The sequence below is a fragment of the Varanus komodoensis genome, unplaced genomic scaffold (assembly GCF_004798865.1).
Source record: "Varanus komodoensis strain SLA01 unplaced genomic scaffold, ASM479886v1 scaffold29_1, whole genome shotgun sequence".
Taxonomy (NCBI): Eukaryota; Metazoa; Chordata; class Lepidosauria; order Squamata; family Varanidae; genus Varanus; species Varanus komodoensis.
This window is the reverse complement of record NW_025335759.1, coordinates 11,577,459-11,595,105: the sequence shown is the minus strand read 5'-3', so window position 1 is coordinate 11,595,105 and position 17,647 is coordinate 11,577,459. Positions and strand designations below refer to the sequence as shown.

The following is a 17,647-nucleotide window of genomic DNA, read 5'->3' as shown; positions in this document are numbered from 1 at the left end:
TACATCTTCCAACTTTGGTGTGCGTGTGCACAGGGGAACACGGCAACAGAATTGATTTGTATTAATAATTAACTCAAGATGGGGAAAATCACGTACTGTCCTGTTTTTGGGATGCTTTTTTAATGGCTGTGTTACATGCAAAGTAAGGTGCAATCAACCACATCAAAGTAGGATACTTTAAAAAGGGTAACACTGGGTCTATTGGAGAGATGAGCTCAATCAATAAATTAAAGTTTTAGTTCAGTTTTGCTTGCTTTGCTTTTATTGAAGGGATTCAAACAAATGCTCTTTCTCAAATACACATGTGGATAAGCCTGTGGAATAGCAGCTAGTGACTGGTTTTCCAGCCGAGAAGCAAATTTAGCTGCTCTGGAACTAGCAGAAAATGGAGGGGGCAAGAATAAGAGGCTGCACTGCTTCCTAGTCCTGTGAAATGCGTGAGTCAGACAGTCCATATAAAGCTTTTACTGCACAACTGAATAAGGAATCACTTTTCACAACAAAAGCTTTTCAAGATGGAGCCAGTAACTGAAGGAAGAGAGGGAAATACTCTGTGCATCTAGGCTTCAAGGATACATTCACCTGCAGAAGACCTAGAGCTTCTCACAAACACCCTCAAAAAGAACGGTCAGAAGCATCAAGTGAGACTGCACAGACTCAACGCTACAGGTAAGGATTTGTTAGAGCTGCTACAACTTTTCCATGGAGGCCATGCACACATTCAGCTACAACTCGGAGCTGAACATCTGAATCTAGATACAGCTGACGGCTTGCAGCCCTTACTCCTCAACTGCTTAGAGATTAAGGAAGCAGCAGCCTTTTTCACGGGGGATGGATACAGAGCAGAAACAGCCCAATGCCTGCCTGGATCATGGGCCTCCTTGCACAAACCTACTGTGATTCCATCCCATAGAATCTCATGAATTTCCATTTGTCCTGAAATTATTTCTTCTTGTTCTTGGTCTAAAACATTTCTTCTTGTTCTTGGTCTAAAACATACCACATATCTCCACAATAGGATATTTCTAACATGCTCTGTCCCCCAGCTTTTGCTAATTTTGTTTTAACGTGACCATGGTAAAGCAGGGTTCTACAAAGCTAGGTATTTGGCAACTTCTGAACTGCAGAGGCTCAAGAAGGACTCCAACCCAACTTCCCAGATGGCCTTTTGTTGCACGGCGATCTGTTGACAACCCCTTCCCTCCATGCAAGATAAAGCAACATGTCCACTCTGTTTGGATTTTGACTATCCTCTGGCGTAAGAGATATCTGAGAAAATCCATGCAGATGTTACAACTTTGGCTGTAGAACCCAATTTAATACGCAACACTGAGTGTATACAAAATAACAGTAACACAGATCACTGCAGTACTATACAGTGAATCAAAATGCAGTTGTGTGAACATGAATCGAAAAAAGGATACTAAATACAATGGTGATTTCTCATTGATTGGCCTATTCCATCCTCCTCAAAATAAAAATAAAAAAGAACTCTGAAAAAGATGGTTGGGGAGAAAAAAGAGAAAGTGGGGAGCAAGGTTACTGATATAATAGAATTTCAATGGAAGCACAAGATCTTTCTATAACTGAGCAAAAGCATGAACAAGCGGCTCTGTGATCAAGCAAAGGCTGTTTTACAGTTATTGGCAGCTGTATCCTGGCAACTCGCCTGAACTGGATTTCTATACAGATGGAATTAAATCATACACCTCATTTTTATTTTAGCAAAACCTGACCAATGTTGTGATGGTTTTGAAGTCCCCACAGTGGCTTAAAACATTTTCTCTATAATGCTTATGACAGTCTTGACAGTGTTTTTGCTGCAACAGCCCCAAAGAGCTATGCTTCTGAAAACTGTTGCGTTATGTTACACCTTCTGCTAGATGTGGCAGATGACACAGGACTGCCACAAAAAAGCATTAGCATGTTTAGCTCCCCACCATTCCCCATAATATAAAATTTCTGCTGAATATTCCTTGGCCCTGTTCTATTGGCTGTCATTACATCTAATGCGGGGCGGGGGGGCTCGGAACAGGACTCCTGGTGTGATAGTGTCAATTCACATGAGCTTCGCTCGATGTTACTGAGGATCAGAAGAGATGCAGATATGAATGCATTGCGCGCGCGCGCGCGCGCGCGTGTGTGTGTGAGAGAGAGAGAGAGAGAGAGAGAGAGAGAACTTTGTAGAATCCGTACTGTTCAATTCCTCCTTCAAAAAGTCAATAAATGGATGCCTCTTTGAAAGTAGAGTGAAACCTTTGCTATCTCCAATCCAGGTTGTATTTTGGTTTCAGTCCAAAACAGGTTGTATCTAATCCTGGATGTCCACCAGCAGAAAAGACAATCACTGGCAGAACAATGTTTCGCTCTGCTATAGCTCCCTGCATGCTCTGCAAATTTGCTGGAGAGGTTGAAAAACCCTCTGGAGAAGATCCAGAAGGTGTATGGAGAAATGTGCTCCCACAGCACTGTATTTAGGTCAATATTAATATTAAATAGTGTGTTTTGATTCCAATTTCTGTCTTCCAATAGTGAAAACTGAAGCTCAGGCTAATTTGTATATGAACTCACCCTTGCTCAAGTAAATCAGAAGATTCTTCAGGTTATTCCAAAAAGCCCAACAACACGCTGATTTATTTTTCTAGGGTGCAGTAGTTTACCAGCATTCTTACCCTGAATTGTGCCTTCCCAGTTACCATGGGAGAAAGTCAATGCTTGAGCTTCTTTCTTCCTTCTTTGGCTCATTTTTCAAATGCTTTATGGGCCACTTAATCTTTATCATCGGTTCCATCTGCTCCTGAAGCCGATGGCGTTTCATGTGAGCATTCCGGCTTTTTATCTTGTCAAACACCCTAGATATAGATGGGAGATAAAAGCAAAGATTTTGCAGCACTGAGTGAGAGACTGCAACAAAGTGAATCTTTCTTCCCCCACCCCAAGTAATAAGACAGGAATACAATTTCTCCCCACTTGCTCAAAGCTTTTAAGGTTTGGATTTTTCCAGTTCATGTGGAGGGTGGCAATATGCATGAGCTGCAGCAGATTCCAAAACTGTCACAGACACCCAACAAACAAACAAACAAACAAACGATGAGGAAAAGGACAATTTTTGCTTATACACCAACTAGATCTGACAAAATGGTACAAGAAACCAAGATGATGAATAAATGACTACCTTGCACACTCTTTACATGGGAACACACCCTGACTGCCTGTGTTTCTGGGCCTATCTAGAAGTTCCTTCTGGCTGGTGGTTGGGCTGAAGGTGTTCTGTGTTGCTTTTTTGTAATTCCTTGGTTTTAGTTTATTTTCCTGTTTAGGCAGGAAATGCCTCTTCTTTGGGCTGCAGGGAATCTGTAAGTCATAAAATAGTTTTGCTTTTATTTATTCCATCTATTAGTTGCCCAATAACAAAATTTCTGTGAGCCATGTACAAAAAAGTCATTTATTGACACTAATCAATAAATGAAGCAGTACAAAAGCCCTGTGAAATTAGCAAACAAAACAAGAGAGACTAGTGCGGCATCTGCTGTTATTTTAGAACACGTAGAGCCGCAGAGCTAGCTCAAACCACATCATAACGCACTAAGATAGTAATCAAAAAGCAATCAGAGAGGGTGCCAAGTGATCCTCCTGGTGAAAGGCCATCCATAACCTGGGGGCCACCACTGAAAATTCTTATCCAGATCCCCAGAAATCTTTCTCAATCTTGCTCTACCTTTTCTTCATCCATTTCTACCTCATCCTGATCCCTCTTGGGTCTCTTTTCTACCACTTGTGCTCGAATGCAGTCAAATTTTAATATTTTTTTCCAGCTATAGTAGTATTCAACACACTGGGAAACAGTCTTAGTTTGTATCTATTAAATGAGGAGGGAAAAAGAAAAAAATGAGTGAGCATACAACAAATAATAAACATAGTATCAAAAAGATAGTAGGTATGTTGCTATACTTATTTTCTCCACACATCCTGTGGTCCAGTGGATCTAGGGATGGATTTGGTCTTGGGTCTGGCAAGGAAGGAGCATTTTGTATGATGTATGTATAATCTAACTTAAATTGCAGTTATTCATATAATGACATTGATGTACAATGCTAAATGTAACAGAAAAATTCTAAAATAAGAAATGTTAGAAACTGAGCTTGTTGGATGAAGGCCATTCAAAAATCTAGTTCGTAAAATAAAGCAGACTAAAAGATGACTCCTTGGACTGCTGAAGGTCTTACCTTCTTCTGTACAAGATAAAAATCCTTTTTGTGTAAGCCAAAGGCCTTCTTAAACAACTGTTTCTCAGCAGGAGTCCACAGATGTGAACCTGAAGTTCCAACAAGAAACAAATTATTAGTAGAGGCAATCTGCTTAATGGAGCATCACTCTAGCAAAATTAAAACCTTTACTGCCTCTTTTTTGCCCTCTTGCCTCCCTGGAGAGAGACGTGTGGTAATGAGTTTGTCAATATGCTTGGCGAACTCTTCAGAACTTCTCTTTCCTTTTAAATTTACATTTAAAATTCATTACAAGGATTAATAATACAGTTCACATTATTTCATAATAAAGAAAACAAAAAATGAATGTGGTAAAAATATTGCTTGTCCTGGCAGTGGGCAAATGATGCCGTATGTTCTATACATTTAGGGCAACGGACCATTCCTTAACTCCAAAGAAGCTAGTGTCATAATATCAGGTATCTGCCAGACCTTAACTATGTGCTCATAAAGCTCTGTAGAGGACTTTCTCCAATTAGTGGTTATATTCCATCCTGCTGCACATAACAGTTTTACAATGCATTTTAAAATGACAATCCACAAAGAAAGGTTACAAAGAAAAATTGTCACTGAATTTTCTGGTCATAACCTGCAGTGTTCTCAATTAGCATCTCTTTTTTCCCAGAAGACGTCTGAATTTGGAGATAGCACTGCCACCACACACACAAAACCAGCTGTTTTCAGAAGAGCGCGTGCTGCTGCAGCCTTGGAGTGAACATGGCTGCTGGGGTCTGCATTCTCCTCCCATTAGACCTCCATACTAGGCCTCCCATTCTTCCTGAAACCCAGAGGAATCAGAGCAATACTTTGCTTCTCCATTGCAAGGCTCTGAATAGTATTAAATGCATATCCAAACTCTTGAATTCACTATGCAGCTCTTCCCTAGAATGTATGCCCAAGGCTGCAATCCTATGGACATTTACCTGAAAGCAAGCACCACTCAGTTCTGAGCAAATGTGCGTATTATTATTTAAATTATATAACACCCAATAGCCAGACTCTCTGGCAGGTACTGTATAATATAGAACAGTATTAAAAGCATCATAAAAAGCTTATCCTACAAAAATTAAAAATCAAATTCAGAACACATACACAGTTACAATGGCTTAAACAAAGTACAGCTTAAAACCTTTTAAAGCAGCTAACAAAGTCCCAGTAAACTAATTAAAAGTTCTGCGATAGAGGACACTCTTAACTTGGCACTGGAAAGACATTAAAGTTGCCTCAAGACCAGGGTGGGAGGGGGCGGGAATCACTGAAAAGCCCCTTCTCCTTGTTGACACTAATGCAGGCTTCCTTGGAGATGGTAATAGGAGGCAGACCCCAAATCTTGATCATAGTGTCTAGACAGATGGTCAAGAGAGGCGTTCTGTCAGGTATTGTGGTTCCAAGCCCTTTATGGCTTTATAGGTTGAAACAAGCACCTTGAATTGGGCTCAGACGCATACAGACAGCCAGAGCAAACAGGATTTTCCTTTAAGTACACTCAGAATTACAGCCAGGCAGTGCAATCCCTAAGCATTTTTACTTGCAAGGCCCACTAAAAGCAAGTGGAAGTGCATTTAGAATTGGAGACTGAGAGCATTTTTACTCAGAAGTAAATCCGTTTATGTCTTGATCCTATAAAAATGTGCACGGGGCTGCAGTTGCACAGCTTTCAGGAGTCCATGGATACATTTTGACCAATTTGGGCAATTGCTTTTCACCTGAGTAATGGTAGTTAGCAAGAGGATGACCAGGAGGCTTCTGTGGTCCTTGGAGTAGCAGCATTTCCAGGGCCATCTGCAATTGTATTAGAGAAAATTGACACAGACTCTCCAAGTAAAAACAAATAAGGAAGACTCAGGTGGGAGAGAACAATTCTGAGCAGTTCCCCCTGGAGAGGACCAGCTTTGCTGCAAGGTGACATATGGAAGATAGCTGGTATTTCACACCAGGTAGTACTTTTTCGGTACACCTAAGGGCTACCTAAGCATGTGTTTGTCTACTGCTCCAACACCCTCTACCAGTGAACCACTCCCAGTATGAATTAAGCTGACAGATCAATCCCAGGGACACTAGGATATGGCTAGGCCACAGATTGCTGGGTTATCCTCTCACCCCCTTGCAGGTTCCATGGAAAATACTATGGGAATGATGTCAGAAGAGCCTGTGAACAGGTTAAAAGAGGCAGGACAGTGTACAGGAAGAGGAGGAGGGATCCATCAGATCCTCAAGCTTCTCCATCACATATGCCACCCACAAGAGGCTTGTGTAGCTGAAAAAGCAAGGAAAATGAGGAACAAGAAAAGTTTTTATCTTCATCTTCCTCTCACCCTGCCTGGTTCTTGCTAACCAGGCACAGGACAGAGAGAGAGCTCTGAGCCCTTTGTCTGCTTAGCAGCAATCCCAGAGGACTGTGCTCTTAATTATTTATGCCAGCCCTGCAGTAAATTATGTGCAGCCCACAAGAGTCAAACAGTCTGGGATTTTCAACAGCACAACAGAAAGCAAATCCTGGTCAGTGTGTCAAAGGTTAATTTAATGAATCTTACCAAAGTATTTCCATGGGCTTCATGCAGACAATGCACAGCCAGTTCCAGGTTGGTCCCTCCCCCTGGCATCGCACTGGAGCAGGCCAATTTTAACAAATCTGTTACTGCAAACAAGATTTTTTTTAATTAAAAAACATGAATAAAAATGGAATGGTTCAGAGGAAACAGAAAATAATTTGTAGGAAGATGGAGGAGAAGCTGACAACAATATACCTCTTTTCTGTGTTTCCTTGTTGGTTGTGATGTCTCCCCATGGCTTCCATACCAGTGAGGCTGGATGCTCATAATTTTCTATGGATGATCTGTCTTGGAGATCTGGTATTTCTGCCTGAAAACGACTTCCAATGTTAATATGCCTGAAATGAGAGAGGAGCAAGGTAAAAAGGCACCCTGTGAACCAGCAGGAGCTTACAAAAAGACAGAGACAAAATAAGTGACGATAAAGTTTATTAGACCAAATTTGGAAGGTAAAAAAGGTATTTTCAAATTTTATTATTCCTATGAGAAGAACATCTACATGAGGCTTAAAATTTAATTCTTTTGTGAAATTTAAAGCAAAGGAACAATGAACCAGCCACTTAACAAAAACAAAAATAACAGCAGTTATTTACTTATCCTGACTTTGCTGGGTCTTGTGCTAAGTTTTATTACTATATAGGACAGAAGAGACAAGGTATCTGTCCAGTTGTCTTAAAATCCAGAAATCTAGGGCAAAGGTGAAGAAGATGGGATGGATACTGGTGGAAGAGCAGAGCGAGCACTTTACAGGCATTTTACTTATGCAGTATCAACACAGAGTAAATGAAGTTATGGGGACGAAAAGCTCTGCAGCAAAATGCACACAAAGAAGTACTACCATGAAGGAAAAGGAGCCATTTCAGTGACAAGAGCATGCAGATCAGCTTGTTGCAGGTCGGAGAGGAACATCTTCAGGGATATTCTCTTGTTTGAAAATGGGGTTTTCTTTTTACAGAATCTAGTCCAAATCTTCAGCCCATTCAAGAAAAAAAAAAAAAACGGCAAAGAAGCTGAGCCCAGAATATTTCATGGATGATAATGTGCAATTGCAGTACAATTGCATGATTCCAAACACTTTGGGATGAAGCTGATTATCTTATTCTATGAGAAACATTACACCAGTTGTTTCTGATCTGCACTGATTCCTAGTCAATTTCTCAGACCAATTTAAACTTATATTAAGTCTTTAAATGTCTTTACAACAAACTAAGATAACTACTGCGGGGTAAGTACTCTTAAAAATACTTTTAGGAGTGAAACTGATTAGGCTAGAAGCTGTTCCTATGATCCGGTCTAGTCAATTTACCAGACTATCAATAGATAGTCTAACTATTATATGGGACTGGAAAATCTGTTGCAATAATCAGGAAGCAAAGGACTAGAGCACTAGGAACCTACTGTGAAAGCCCAGTCACAGTATGGGAAACCAAACTGGTTTGTTCCCTTAATACAAAGTAGGAAGGCAGGGTCACCTGATAGCTCCATCCCCACTTTCTTCCACATCCAAGCAAGGCAAAGACAGGAGTCTAGAGGTGAAAGGGTTATATATGGAGAGAATAACCTGAGGGACAAAGAGGAAAAGGCACTCCTTCCAAGAAGTCAGACTACATGGTAAGGCCATGCTATCCTAAGATGCATGGCAGTTTTTATCGCATCAGCCCCCCTAAAGAGATGCCTCCATCACATCTTACTAGGATAGATTTTCAAAGTTTCCAATGTGGGACTTAGGTGCCTGCCAAGTGTTAGAATGAAGGCCTTCTGAGATGAAGCAGAATTGAAACTGGGGAGGTTTAAAGGACCTGAAGATTTTGCAGCTTCCAAAACCTCTGGAGGGATGGGAGGGAAGGACAGGACACCACAGGCTTTATTTGTCATCCCTTCTGGGCGGAAGAAGGCGTAACCTACCTTTTGCCCTTTGTTTTCACTAAAATGTAACCAAATACTTCTTTACCAAACAAGTGAGGTTTTTAGGCCAACCCAGGCCTTCAACATACATGGACCACCTGGGCTAATGCTTTTCCAGGGCAACAAGCTCCTCCTGTTTGCTTAACTTTTTCTGACCGCTTTAACTTACGTGCAGTTATGTGGGGAGAAGGGGACAAGGAATACCGAGGAAATACTGGTGTTCTTACTCTCTCCCTATGTTATCTGTCTTGGACTACTGTGGAAAATGACTTATCAAGTATTCGTTGGTAAGTTCACTGCCCACTATGGTTCTCTTCTGGGTCTTCCCTGAAGGGAGAACAGGGAGCAAGGTTGCATATCCTGTGCTTCACCCCTGAGCCATGGGTCTTCCTGAATGCCAAGTGCTTCTGGACTCAGGTGAAGAGCTTCTGTTGCTTTGCAGCCCAGAAAACTACCCTTGCATGCCTCCAGACCTCAAGTGAGCCCATCAAAAGCACCCAAGAACTTCAGGTTTAAAATAGGAGACAGGCAAGGAAAAGATCAATGTGAAAGCTGCCTGCTTTTTTTTTTTAAACAGGACCAAAGGGCACTACAGGGACGCAAAGCAACCTTTCCACCCTGAGGAGGTATCTGCTCTTTTTGTTTGAGAAGCTTCTCTAGTCTTCTAAAACTGACCCTTGATCTCAGGGCACTAGCAAAACCACAACAGTTTGGATGACAGTCTGCATGTTTGTGTGCGGAGATTCCCTGCCTTAAAGCTGCAAGGCCTCCTTAATCAGGACAAAAGCTTGGTGTTCAATGAGTTTTCTGTCTGGGCTCTATAGTCATTCTTCACTCTTTATTCCTGTCAGTTTATATCAAAGCCCTCACACAAGGGATATGCTGGCCAGCTAAGAACCCTGCTGGGTCCTCTTTAAAATATTTCAGGGACATGCTTAACTTTAAATAATAAAGGATGCCTACCAACATATACTTGCATCCATTAGTTATTAGTGTCTGTATTTGCTAAAGAACCCCATCCAGCCTTTCATTATTCTGCTCTAAATTTCAATTATTACTTTAATGATACAGAAATAACCTTACCCGTGCTGTAAGAACATTATTGATTTTCACTGACAAAATGTAAGCAAAATACAATGCCACACCAGCAGAGGATAATCACCCAACCAAGTGGGACTACTTCTTTAACTGAATCAGACAGGGATTCACCCCAGTTCTGAAAAACTTTTCCCAAAAAGGTTTTGACTTGTCCCTTCACTGACGGCTTTTATCAGACTGTAATGCCTTTGTAGGCAGATGTTCTTATAGGTAGATCATTTTTATAGTCACTTTATTGTCCCACCAATGTATTCTGCTGTTAGGGGCAGCTTGGGGGTATTTATAGCATCAGAAAAAATACCTCTAAATATTAAACTGAAAAATAGCCAAGTACTGTGAGTACAGAACACAGGGAGGGTATAAGAAGCATAGGAGGAACTGCAATGGTTAAATGCTACCTGCCTAGCTACGGCAAGGAAAAGAGAGGCTTAAGGTATTGTATGCATTAACATCTTCACCCTCTCACTTACGGTTCTATGCTGATTTTGGTGGTATCTTTCACAAGAGAGAACAGAAGAGCTCCATCCATTCCATCTAAAATTGAAAACCGATGTTAGAGACAGTGATAACTATAGAATCTTTCTCTTAACCATCACACTTTAAAATCCCACCACTGAGAAACCAACACATCTTCCTCCACCTTTTATACCTTCTCTGATTACAAGAGCTCCTATGAGGAGCCAATTACACAAGTAAGCCATTTTTTAAGAGCTATTAGATTGGAATGTCCAAAACATATTTTCAATTACTGCAAGTTCCAAGCTGCCCATGATAAACACTGTGGCAGTAACATTTTAGGCTGCAATCCTGAACATGTTTACTAGGGATTAACCTCCATTTAAGACAATAAAACATACTTCTAACTAAGCATTAATAAGATGGTGGTGCAAATCACTCTAATGAGATCTAAAAACAATTGGAGAAGTCCCAAAAAGCCCAAATAGAATTGGGCATGTTCAGCAGCCATGGAATGTGGTGGCAATTGAAAAAGATGGGGTGACAGAAGAATAAAGCAGAATATCCTCTTGGAAAGAATGGCTGGCTACAACCCTGAATTGGAGCATTTTTTTCTTTTGCTTTCTTTCTTTCATTTATCACTGCATCTTGACTGCATACTGTTCCCTACAACATCTGCTGTTAAAATGACGCCAAGATTTTGGGCACTTACAAGACACAACTGCTTTCACGCCCAGAAAGCTCAGCTTTGGGGTGATTTTGTGAACATGATCCACACCGCTCCTTGCAAAACCATAACCTACTTTCCACTGCTTTCCATAGGTCCTTCAAACCGGTGTGCTCAAGCATGGTGAAAACTGCCCAGCCAGCACTGACAGGGATTCCCTTTGCTAGTGTGGGAGACCGTTTCACAGCTCAGTGCTAAAGTATATGCTTTGCATGTACGATGTCCTGGAGCCAGTTGAGCTCTAGTCAGGCTAGAAGGAACCTTGCATGAAATCCTTGGGGAGCTGTTGCAAATCTGAGGAAGCAATCCTGGGTTAAATGGAGCAATGGCCTGCCTCAATAGCCTCACATACTGATAGGAGTGAATGGGTTACTGTGCTACCTACCTAAAACAGAGGTATACATCTTGGTGGAAGCAGAGTTGGTAGATGAAGAGCAGAGAGCATTGAAGTACAGCCCTGAACCCTCCCGGATGGGGCTGAGCATTGGAGGCGGTGTGTAAGGAGAGCACTGAACTAGGCCTTGGAGGAGATGGTCCATGAGGAAGACAGGAGAGCGGAGGTGACTTTGGTAGCATCCTCCAGCACCAGGCTGCATCTCACTGCAGATCAGTGGAGGGGGTGGAATAAAAAGTGATTTCGGACGGGTTCGCCTCTTCCTCTTCTTCTGGGGCAAACCTTCTTGGAGATCCTTATCATCCTGACTTTCCTTCCGATCAACCTGAAAGGCAGACATAGATCATGGGATTTTAACTTTCTGCCTGGAAAAAAAGTCACTGTGACCTGTATGGTGCTGGATTTTTAAGTGTGTTGCATCAGGTTTTTCTCATTGAAGCTTAACTGAGACACCACCTAGAAACACGGAATTTTAGATCTGGGTATCATCTAGTAGTCCAGCCTCATCTAGTACAGGAGTCTTATCTACATCATCCCAGTCAAATAGTCATCCCACCTCTGCTTCAATACTCCTAGCAAAGGAGAGCCCACCTGTCTATTCCCCTCTATCTTCCTATTATCTAATTTTTACTTTCTTACTATTGCCCCCCATCTAGTCTGACCCCCAGGAGTCACAGGTAACCAGCATGCTCCAACTTTTATGTGACAACAGTTCAGTTATTAGAAGACAGTTATCATGTCTCCCTTCCCTTCTCCAGGCTAAACATGTCAAAGTTTTTCAACTCATATGATTTTGTTTCCTCCTCCCCATGACCCACCATGTTCTTCAAACGTCTGAGAACACCTCTTGAAGTTACTCTAAAATCGTTGTTTGGTGCACGTACTGTAAATCTGTAGCTCCCACTTCAATGAGGAGTTCTCCTAAATTTCAGTTTTTGTTATGCTAAGTTACTTGCTCAAGAGTTGCAGAAAAAACAGTAGCTGCTGCAGTTAGGCTTGTAAAAAAAGTACAAGTTAGGCTTGTAAAAAAAGTACAAGCCTCAAAGCTGCAATCCTGGCATGAGACTGAAATCCCACCACCACCCCAATATTGGCTGACCAGATTATGATGTCACTGTTCTGTCACTCCAGCTATTGCTCTCAGTCTATAGCAACAGAGACAGGTTTGCACTTGCTTGCCTGTCATTATGGGTGACTCCAATACCACCTGGCAGGCCCCAGAATCTTGTCAAGCTTCTGAAAGTGAGAAAGATGCAGCCTTCAGGTGGGTGGGAGAGGGGAGTGGGCTCCACCAGCTATAGTTACTGCGCTGGACTCCCACAGTCTCTACCCTTTCTTGATCAGTCTGCTGCCACCTGGACCTCACAAAAGCCCTTCATAAAACAGGCTTTTGGAGGGTGAGTTGACTGCAGTCCTCATGAGGGAAGGAAATGGGAGGTGGAGGGAACTACACGAGACCTTTTCCCCAGGATGAGCAGAAGGCACTTGAACCTGCTGAATCCGAGTGTGTTGTCTGATGCCTTTGGGATCTTGTACGTTTGCCTTGTGGCAGAAGGAGATTATCCTGGCATCTACTGCCCTGAGAGTCAAGCTTCCAGGAAAGGCTCTTATCCCACTCAAACAGAATTTTCTGGGTTCCAGAGGATGCTGTCCTCCATGTTTAACCTTCATATGTTCTTTTCTCTTCCTATGTTCTAACCTTCATATGTTTTCTCTTGTCTTTTTTTCTCACCAGAAAAATATTCATTAAAGAATAAAAAGATGGGTGCACAGTGACTTCTGAATGGCACTGCTAGAACCAAATGGGCGGTGCTGGTGTAGCTGGCAACAGGAGCGCTGGCAGCAAATGCTTACCTGTGCCCTGCATGGTGGTGGTGCCAGCAAAGGCTATTGCAATGCACAGCAGCACACAAATAAAGACCGAGTCCTTCTCGTTTCGAAAGGCCTGCTATGTCAAGGGAAGTTTTCCGTGGCCTTTAAAGTGACAGGAGATTGATCAAAGAAGGGCAGGCAATGAGAGTCCAGCTCAGTGACAGTCGCTGGAAGAACAGAGCCCAAATCTTCCACCGGCCTAAAGTCTGCAACCTTCTCAATTTTATTTATTTATTAAAACATTTCTTTTATGGGACCTGGAAAGATTTTGAGGATCCAACAAAGCTACTACTAAAGAAGGGGAAGTGCAAACTCAGCTCAGCAACTGAAGATTAATAAAGCAATAGCTGAAGGAACAGACCAGTGATGTCATAATCATATCAGTCAAAGAGAAGGCAGTTCAGTCAGTCTGGTGTTGCTAGGCAAGCTTTAAAGTACATAATTTGACAAGATGTTGACCCAGTTCACACGACTTTTTAACCACCCTGTGCATGCGTAATTGTATTTGCTGGACTCAGCTTATAGGGATGTCCAAACCTAGTAAGAGTCACATCGTGATAAACTGTGCCCAATCAGTACAATTTGTGCATCAACCGGCATGCAACATGCGTAGGGTGGTTAACAAGCCAGTGTGACTTATTAACCAACCCAGGATGGACCAAAGCAACCCATGTTTTCCCAGTGTGCCCCCTGTAACTCTCCCACATCTGCAGGGTAGGGATGATAATACTGACCTGTCTTGCATGCTACTCTAGGAATCTGCACGATAAATGTACAGTAATGTGTTTCATCATGAAAAAATGAGATATAAATAAAATACTTGTTAATAAGAAGGGAATGTCTACCAATTCTGTAGCTTACTGTGTCTATACCCACACTGAGCAGACTGTGCTACCGTCTCAAGCAAAGAGCGCCACAGCCCATCCCCTGAAGACGAAGCATCTTCCAGACACAGTGAAGTACTTTTTGAAATTATTTTTCTTACATTTGCAAGGGCAGGATTAAATTGGGAAAAGATTTGTAGAATAATCTATTATACTTTGAACATATTCATTTGCTTGTTTCCAAATGGCCATGCCCAAGCAGTCAGAGGTGGTGCAGAAGCCACAGAAGAATGACTGGATGTCTAGCAAAATATGTCTAGTGCGAAATCTTCAAAATTGGATTTTTCTTAAGAAGGCTGGATAAAAATGTTTTTCACTGAAGTATTTTTAATACACCCCGTTGAGTTAAATATGAAGTCCCACTGGATCTGTACCAATCAGATCTATGTAAATGAACGTTATCTTTGTATAATCTGAAGTTAATACCGTAAATCACCACCCACTTTGCTTTCTTGATGCTGGTTTGCAGCTGTTACAGGTACTGAGACAGGAATTACAAGAGGCACTACTGCTACATCTTCTGAAAGCCTTTTGGTTTCAGGAGGAGAATCTCCATTCCCTATTGCCTTGAAGGACAGTTTCTGAGGCTGTAAATTTTCTGCCTCACACTCCTTAAAGGGAATATAAAAAGAAATATACATTCTAGCCACAAGAACACTATACATAACACTACGGTTAATCATTCATTTTATTTCATTTCTGTTTCTTCCTGTTCTGTCCTTTCCAAAGGGCTTGGGGCAGATGGTGACAAAGTAAAGTAAAATAAAAACCAACGGAATCAGAGTACCCAGTGATGAAGTGTATTACATTTTCTTTATTCTTTCTTTCAAGTTGTTAAAGATGCAATCTTTTAAACTGTGGAAGATGTGATCCAATAAAAAATATCTGGGGGTTTAGTCTCACTGAACTCAATGGAGCTTGCTTTTGAGTAGATATTTATAGGACGGCACTCCAAAGCTGCCAGCCTAGGCACACTCTCCCAGGGTAAGCTCTGCTGGACAGTGCCACACATGGGCAGCCAAGCTTGAGACTGTGGCTGTATATTAACAATGACCGTTAAGACTTATGTAGCGCTTCCTCACCATTCACAGCACTTCACATACATTATCTTCACTAAAACATATTGCCACTCTTTAATGGCTCAGTATTAATATCTCCACCAGCAAAGTGCCTGTCATTTTTAATGTTACGGATCATTCTTCATATGTGTATGAAGGACCGTCTACAGTACACGCATATATACCTACCCACCTCTTAAGGTGAGCTCAGAAGTCCCTTCTACAAGAGACGTCCCTCAGGAAAATAAAAGGGGTGGCACACAGGCAAAGGGCCTTTTCTACTGCTGCTCCCTCTCTCTAGAACTCCCTTCCTAGGGAAATTCACCTGGCGCCATCTTTGTTTTCTTTTCAGCACCAAGCAAAGACATACCTTTTAAAGCTTTTTTTTAAATATCTAAGCCCTTTGTTAATGCTGATGTACCTTTACTGGTTTTATTGTACTGTACTATTTTAGGTTTTACGATTTTATTCTTTTAACTGTTTTATGCTGTCTTATTGTGTGAGCCGCCTAGGGAGGCCATTCTGGCAGTTATAGGAGGCAAATAAATATTTTTACCTGTCTGAGGCACCCTCAGGTAAAATTGGCCTATTGGTCTTTTAACCACAGTTAAGAGAAAGCCAGAAATACATCTGCACTGGCCTATTTTAAGCAAAGTTAGACTGAACAATGGTGACTTGGACCAAGCCCACGCAATGAGTTTTACGGCTACTAGAAGGATTCAAACCACAGTTTTCCATGTTAATGATTAACACTGTATTACAGGTTCCCTTCTTATGTGTAATACAAATGATTAGTGTTAACAGAGGCAAATATTCATTTATCAGAGTTTGGTTTCTGTTTTACCTGCTGTTTTTCTCTCCCTGACGGGGACTGCCATTGCTCACTATAAAAACACATATGGCTGTTCAGGCCCCTCTTGGTATAAAACAGCTGACTGCAGGTTGTGCAAACAAAACTGCTTCCATGCTCGCTCCTGTCTCCTGGATCTGCCCCAGTCTTATTACTAATGGAAGAAATTTAAGTGAAAAGAAATGGAAGTAGCAGCATACGAAACCTGGATTTCCGCTTTTGTCATTTATACTTAAACCACATTACACACTCATTTATGTTTCCTGCTTTAGAGTTTGTTCTGTATCTGATGAAAAAGGACTCCTTCTGTTCATTTACCACGGAACTGTGTTTACTGGAGGAGAAAACCCCACTGGGATAACACACAGAATAAGTGTGCTGTTGGATAGTTAATGGCTGAGAGCCGAAGAACTGCTTAGTCCAGTGAATGTTTGTATGTACTCTCTCTGAACAGCCGTACCCTTACGCCATGTCATAAACTACTGTTTCAACTCAAGAGTCTGGTGGCACCTTGAAGATACATGTTGTGTATGTGTGCGCGCACGCATGTGTGTGTTGAGGTGACAGTGCAACAGTTGCTCATGTTGTGTTGCTTTGTTCCTTTTATTAACTGCAGTTAATTACTCTTAGAGTTAATTACTTTCCTGCAGAAAGAGTTAATTACTCCAATATTACTCTCCCTCTCAGTGCACTCATGTGGTTTGTATGCATCTTTACTTGCAGACGGAGATAAACAAGTGATAGCAGAGCCTGCAAAACTGATGGTCACCATTAAAATCGGGTCTATGGTGGTGTTTTACAAAAAGTCAGTTTAGCAATTTTATTTGTGTTTTATGTGTGATGTAGACATTGCACTGACTTGTTGCTGATGCAAATAGTCTTGCATCAAACTACCACATTTATGCGGGCACAAACTTTTGTGGACTACAGCCCACTTCATCAGATACATAGAGCATTACTGAGCATTGCAAATATATACAGTAGTTATGAATAGGTGGGAGAAGAAGAGATCTGCACACAGTGGAGTCAGTGGAGTCAGAAGAAAGATCATCCTGGCATCCTGAAAATCACACTCTGAAAGTGTTTGTACTGTCCTTCTTTCTGCCTGCTTCATTTTTTCCTCTGTGCACGCACAAAGTGTAGTTACACAATTCAGCACAGGGAATGGAAACCTCGCTTTTCACAAACCCTGCCTCTGACCCTCTGATTTTCAAGATACAGATGTATGTCATCAGTGTCTGCCCAATCCTGATAAGTTAACATTTGTGAAAATAGGTGGGCCAGAAATTAAACTCCCTCTCCCTCTCCCACTATTCATTCTACCTGATGCCTCGATCAGATGGACTTGTGTTTCTTCAGAATCTAGAGGCCATGAAACCAATACAACTTCAGACACTTACTTATCAATGATTGATCAAGGATTTTTCTAGAGCAGTACTCTTATTTTTATATTTTCAATTCTTAGTAAGATCGCATAATAATAAACCAATTCTTCCTGAAGTTTTGGAAACTAGTAAAACTCCATCACAACAAACATTCCTGGTATTTGTTCCAAAAATGGCACAACAGAATTTAAATCATCAGTC

The 17,647-nt window shown here is 41.5% G+C and overlaps 1 protein-coding gene and 1 long non-coding RNA gene across 3 annotated transcripts in view; one reads left to right on the top strand and one right to left on the bottom strand.

The window, feature by feature from the left end:
* The first annotated feature begins 590 nt into the window (after positions 1 to 590).
* On the top strand, positions 591 to 13,489 carry LOC123025936. Its single transcript, XR_006415218.1, has 3 exons — positions 591 to 669; positions 9,300 to 9,348; positions 13,133 to 13,489. It is a non-coding gene; the product is annotated as an uncharacterized LOC123025936 (long non-coding RNA).
* ZNF541 (zinc finger protein 541) overlaps positions 663 to 17,647 on the bottom strand; it is a 33,423-nt gene continuing 16,438 nt past the window's right edge. For both annotated transcript variants that reach the window (XM_044435092.1, XM_044435091.1), the window contains 11 exons: positions 16,056 to 16,215; positions 11,389 to 11,722; positions 10,291 to 10,354; positions 7,013 to 7,155; positions 6,800 to 6,903; positions 5,972 to 6,047; positions 4,227 to 4,315; positions 3,719 to 3,859; positions 3,176 to 3,354; positions 2,673 to 2,852; positions 663 to 1,493 (listed from right to left, as the gene is read on the bottom strand). In XM_044435092.1, the coding sequence (XP_044291027.1) occupies positions 2,693 to 2,852; positions 3,176 to 3,354; positions 3,719 to 3,859; positions 4,227 to 4,315; positions 5,972 to 6,047; positions 6,800 to 6,903; positions 7,013 to 7,155; positions 10,291 to 10,354; positions 11,389 to 11,722; positions 16,056 to 16,215 (1,450 nt within the window). In that variant the 3' untranslated portion in view covers positions 663 to 1,493; positions 2,673 to 2,692. The remainder of the gene's footprint in view (positions 1,494 to 2,672; positions 2,853 to 3,175; positions 3,355 to 3,718; positions 3,860 to 4,226; positions 4,316 to 5,971; positions 6,048 to 6,799; positions 6,904 to 7,012; positions 7,156 to 10,290; positions 10,355 to 11,388; positions 11,723 to 16,055; positions 16,216 to 17,647) is intronic.